This window comes from Vollenhovia emeryi, unplaced genomic scaffold, assembly GCF_000949405.1.
Source record: "Vollenhovia emeryi isolate VEMERY1.0 unplaced genomic scaffold, V.emery_V1.0 DF941960.1, whole genome shotgun sequence".
NCBI classification, from domain to species: domain Eukaryota; kingdom Metazoa; phylum Arthropoda; class Insecta; order Hymenoptera; family Formicidae; genus Vollenhovia; species Vollenhovia emeryi.
Genome location: NW_011964406.1, coordinates 1 through 4,377, shown reverse-complemented (window position 1 = coordinate 4,377; position 4,377 = coordinate 1). Strand labels below are relative to the sequence as shown.

General features: G+C 44.1%; 1 protein-coding gene across 1 annotated transcript; it reads right to left on the bottom strand.

Annotated features, from left to right (window-relative positions):
• Positions 1-26: 26 nt before the first annotated feature.
• Positions 27-3,928, bottom strand: LOC105570726 (protein transport protein Sec24C-like). The gene is made up of 5 exons (XM_012028164.1): positions 2,554-3,928; positions 2,349-2,468; positions 2,073-2,252; positions 1,800-1,995; positions 27-1,721 (listed from the first exon to the last, which is right to left on the bottom strand). Exons 1-5 carry the CDS (start codon positions 3,175-3,177, stop codon positions 1,636-1,638), a joined length of 1,206 nt encoding a protein of 401 aa, XP_011883554.1. The 5' UTR covers positions 3,178-3,928; the 3' UTR covers positions 27-1,635.
• Between the last annotated feature and the right edge of the window lie 449 nt (positions 3,929-4,377).

Sequence of the window (4,377 nt, the reverse complement as noted above, 5' to 3'; positions counted from 1 at the left end):
TTGTTCGCGAGCGCGAGTTTCCCCCTGCCCGCGAGAAGATCACCGACAGCGCGAACAAGATCTTCCGATCGATAGGGCGATTATTTGTCGTCCGGCAAGATTTCCGTCGCGCCGTACGAAGCAGGAATTAGGGAAACTTGAAGATTTCCGCCTCCGGTGTTTGCAGCTGTTGGTGCCTCTGTGCAAGGTGATTCGAGCCCGTGCTCCGACTTTCACCGGTGACTGTGAATAATAAATATTTCTGTTTCTCGAAGTCGATTCAGTCTCGCCCTTTCTGTGTGTGATGTGATCGTTGCTCGTCTCCCACAGTGAATTCTCGAATTCGCGCTACGCTTTCTCCGCGCTCAGCGCTGAGTGGTTCCGGTATTCTGGAGCGCGGTTGTTGGTCAGCGGAACCCGCGATCCCGCGCTAACAAAAATGAAAATTGACAATGACACTTTTAAATATCGCGCACGACGCTTTGACGCTACAGAAGTTGGAAATCTGAACTTTTCAGCGTCAATGCTCGAACTAATATGACGTCACAAAATCGTCTTAAACAACAATATAACCTTTCTTTCCTTTCCGCATCTCTCTTTTCTTCCATGTTCCTCTTTCCTTTTCTTCCATCCTTTGTCTTTCTTGAAGACAAGCTTCTCCTTCTCTCTTCGTCCTCTTTCCTTGTAGGATTCATGATAACTATCAAGTTGAAACAGATTTCAACGTGAATCTCTCCCACAAAACAATATGTTATAAAAAAGATTTCTAAATGATATCTCATTTCTGAACCTGATAACTTATAGAGGCTTCAAAAATATAACATAAAGATGTCAGAATGTTCTCTAATGCGCCGGTTTTTGAGAACAGAAAGATATCATGAAAATGATGTCAAAAAGATTTCTCAAATCAGCTATCTTTTACCTCGTCACAGAGTACATTGCTTATCGCTGTATCCGCTACTCTCGCTACATCACGCAGACAAGCACGCAATCGTTCTCGCTCGAGCACCGATCTTGGCAGTCACGCGGAAAACCGGCATCCGACCGGATAATCTATTCAATGTTTGTCAACATATAGAGTTCTTGTTTATGATGTCTAAAAGAAATCAGATATATGTCAACATATAAATTTCGCATTTATGATATCTAAAAGATATTCTAATAATTTTTGGGGGAAAATTAATTTCTCATTATTATAATGTAATAAACATAAAATTTATTATACTGCACTATATACATAGATACAATATACAGTAGGTACAATATACAGAATATATTTCCAATGCCGTTCGTCGCGCCCGTCACCACCGCCCATTTTCCCTGCATTCGTAGATTGATTCCAAATCCAAGATTAGGAGCGATCAACTTCTTCCACGCCACAAAGTCGATTTTCACGACGATCCTCAAACCGGCGAGCGATAATAACACTAGACATATCTTCTCCCACCAGAGCAGCGCCATTCTGAACTCAACCTCTACTGGCAATCGACTCCTCTTCTGCCGGTCCTCCCGATCATCGGATCACCCGACGATAAATAGTGAACTCCGTTCTTCACTGGGCGTGCAGCGACGTACTATAAAAGAATAATGTATATATTTAGTAAAGCCCTCACTGATGTATAATTCGAGACAGAATTGTATTTGTAATTTTATGTATCAAACATTTTCAAAAAATTCAGGTCTTTCGTAACGATCTAAACGTTGACTTGTGTAGTCCAAGTGTTGGAAATAATCATTTGGAACTGCAGGAAACATAGATATCAATCATTTTACGCAACAAACTTGCGCGAGTACTTGTTAAGTAATTTCGCAATCGTTACCTTCCGTCGTCGCTCTGCAGAACATACATTGGAACCTTCGACCGGCGTCGATAAATTGCATGAACGGACACATATAGGCTTTACAGCGTATGCACCGTACCGGTCCAATTTCGCCCATGTCTGCAATCGGTGGTTCGCATTCCCCTTGCACGATACGGGCCATCGGATTTATCACGAGTCCGAAGGGAACATTGGTCTGCGTAAGATACGAATGCATCATGTGATCGATAACACCAAAATAAGAAAACCGACTCTCCGTCTATTCTAATGTACCTGCTTTATAATGTCGGTAGTGGTGAGAACGGTGTACATAGTGGACCTGATGTATCTGGGCGAGGTGTTTCCTTGATCCTGAGTCACGAAATTTGTCGTCACCAACGGCGGCACGAGACCTTTCTGATTCGTTATGAACACGCCGCCCCTCATATTTTGATCGTCTTGCATCACTTGGATCTACACATTAAAGGACACAGGCTTAGCTCGACTCGAGACAATAAACAACACCGGCGCCTAAACCGGATCGAAAAGGATCCAGCGTCCAACTCGTACCGGACTCGGCATTTGTTCCGGGTCAAGTCGCCTAGCTCGTTGAGGCTGCAATCCCGGTTGGTATCCCGTGGCATTCGGTGCGTTACTCTGATACAGGTTTCTCTGATTGTTATACATGTCCTGCAAAAGGAAGACAATCGTCACTCTTTTCCGAACAGTAATCTTAATTACTCGCAAGATGGCGGAGCGTTTCAAGCAATTGTACCATTTGGTTGTGATATCCAGGCTGGTGTTGGTACGCCAGTTGCTGGTAGTCCGAGGTGACGCCAGGCGACGCACGGTTCATCCCCAGAGGACTGGCTAGACCTTGCCCCGGTAACGGAGGCATGGAGCCGCCGTACTGCTTCTGGCCAGGTTGCGACAAGCCCGGCCCTACGGGACTCGTCAGACCCTGACCCGGCATCGGTGGTAAATACTGCTTCTGTCGCGCCTGAGGGAAACCGGGCCCCGGGGGACTCGCCATGGGTTGCCCCGACGAGAGAGGCGCAGGTGGAGGCGGAGCGAACTGCGACGGGTCTGGATCTGCCGGGCTCGCCGCGACCTGCGACGGCAACGGCGGCGGCGGCGCCGAATTGTACGGCGGCATCCCGGACTGGAGCAGGTTGGCGTTTGGGTGATTGGTCCCGTGAACTTGGTAGCCAACGGGAGCTTGCCCGTGCGGCCCGTGAGGGCCCGCGGGCAAACGCGGAGGTAACTGAGAACCGGGAACGCCCGCCGTCGGCGGGCTCATTATCTGAGAGCGATCCGCGGACGGCGCTGACAGTAAGTGCAGGTGTATCTGCGGACTCTGCAGATTTAGATTCTGCTCCCCGGCGATTGGCGGCTTCATGAAGTTCTGTATACGTCCTATATAGGACGTATGAATAAGCAACGGATGGAAAGAATCGGAATTGTACCGTCGACGAAATAACACAATGTAACGGTGATCAAATGGTGCGAAAGATTATCCGAAGATTGTATTATTGCACTATAGATTTAATATATACTTACCTCTTTGCGTAGAGAGCGAGACAAACAATGTGACTGGTTAACAAACTCACTATAAACTTTTCAACATAAAATGTCGTGTTCTTCTTTCCAACAAAAATCATTACGTGCCTGTTCATCCGCGGACAGCTTAATACTGCAAATTTTAAGGGTTATGTGTGTTTCTTGAAAATATTTATATCTTTGTAATGACATCAAATGGATTTCTCATTAAAGATATCATTATGTTATCTAGTTTCTGAGCCGTTTGTATATATGTATATATTGCGGCGCATGCGCATTTGGACGGTTCAGAGACCAGACAACATTATGATGTCTTTCATGAGAGTTTAAACTGATATCATGTAGCATGATATCATAAAGATAACATTTTTAAGAAATGTCACAAATGAGATATCTCAAAGAGCTCTCGTAGTAGATGCCTCTAGTAAATGATGATTATCAGATACCATTTTGACATAATTTCCAAGATATCTAAATGTTTTCTTGAAAAAGTTCTCTTAAAGTTTTCATTCTGACAAGCGTGTTGTCTGGGCTGCCAGGCAGCCGATCGCGTGGAGGAGATAGGGTGGGAGGTAGCGCTCGGCACTACGTTCTTCTATTGGGGGGGGGGGGGACGCGAGACGCGGCACAGTGGTCTGGAACGGACAAACACTTGTTCAAAATAGGCTACAGGTCTTATTTCTTAATCGATTTTAATGTTTCTTGAACAGAAATACTCGGAAATAAATTCTGAAGAGAACTGTGAGAGCCGAATTTTGATTTTTTGTGTTGGTGCAAAAATATGTAAGAAAAAATGTGTTAAACTAGCACTTTTCGACTAAATTATTTTTTATCTGACTCCAAGCTACTTTAACAACCTTATCGATGAAAATCAATACTGTCCCATCATAAGAAATAAAATAATTCAATAATAATTTAACTTAATTGTTATTAACAAATTATTGAAAGAAATTATGGTTCCCCGTGCTTTATCACAGAAATAATTCGTTTATTAACTTAATTGGTCTAAAATTACTATAATAATGATTTCTAACAAAAC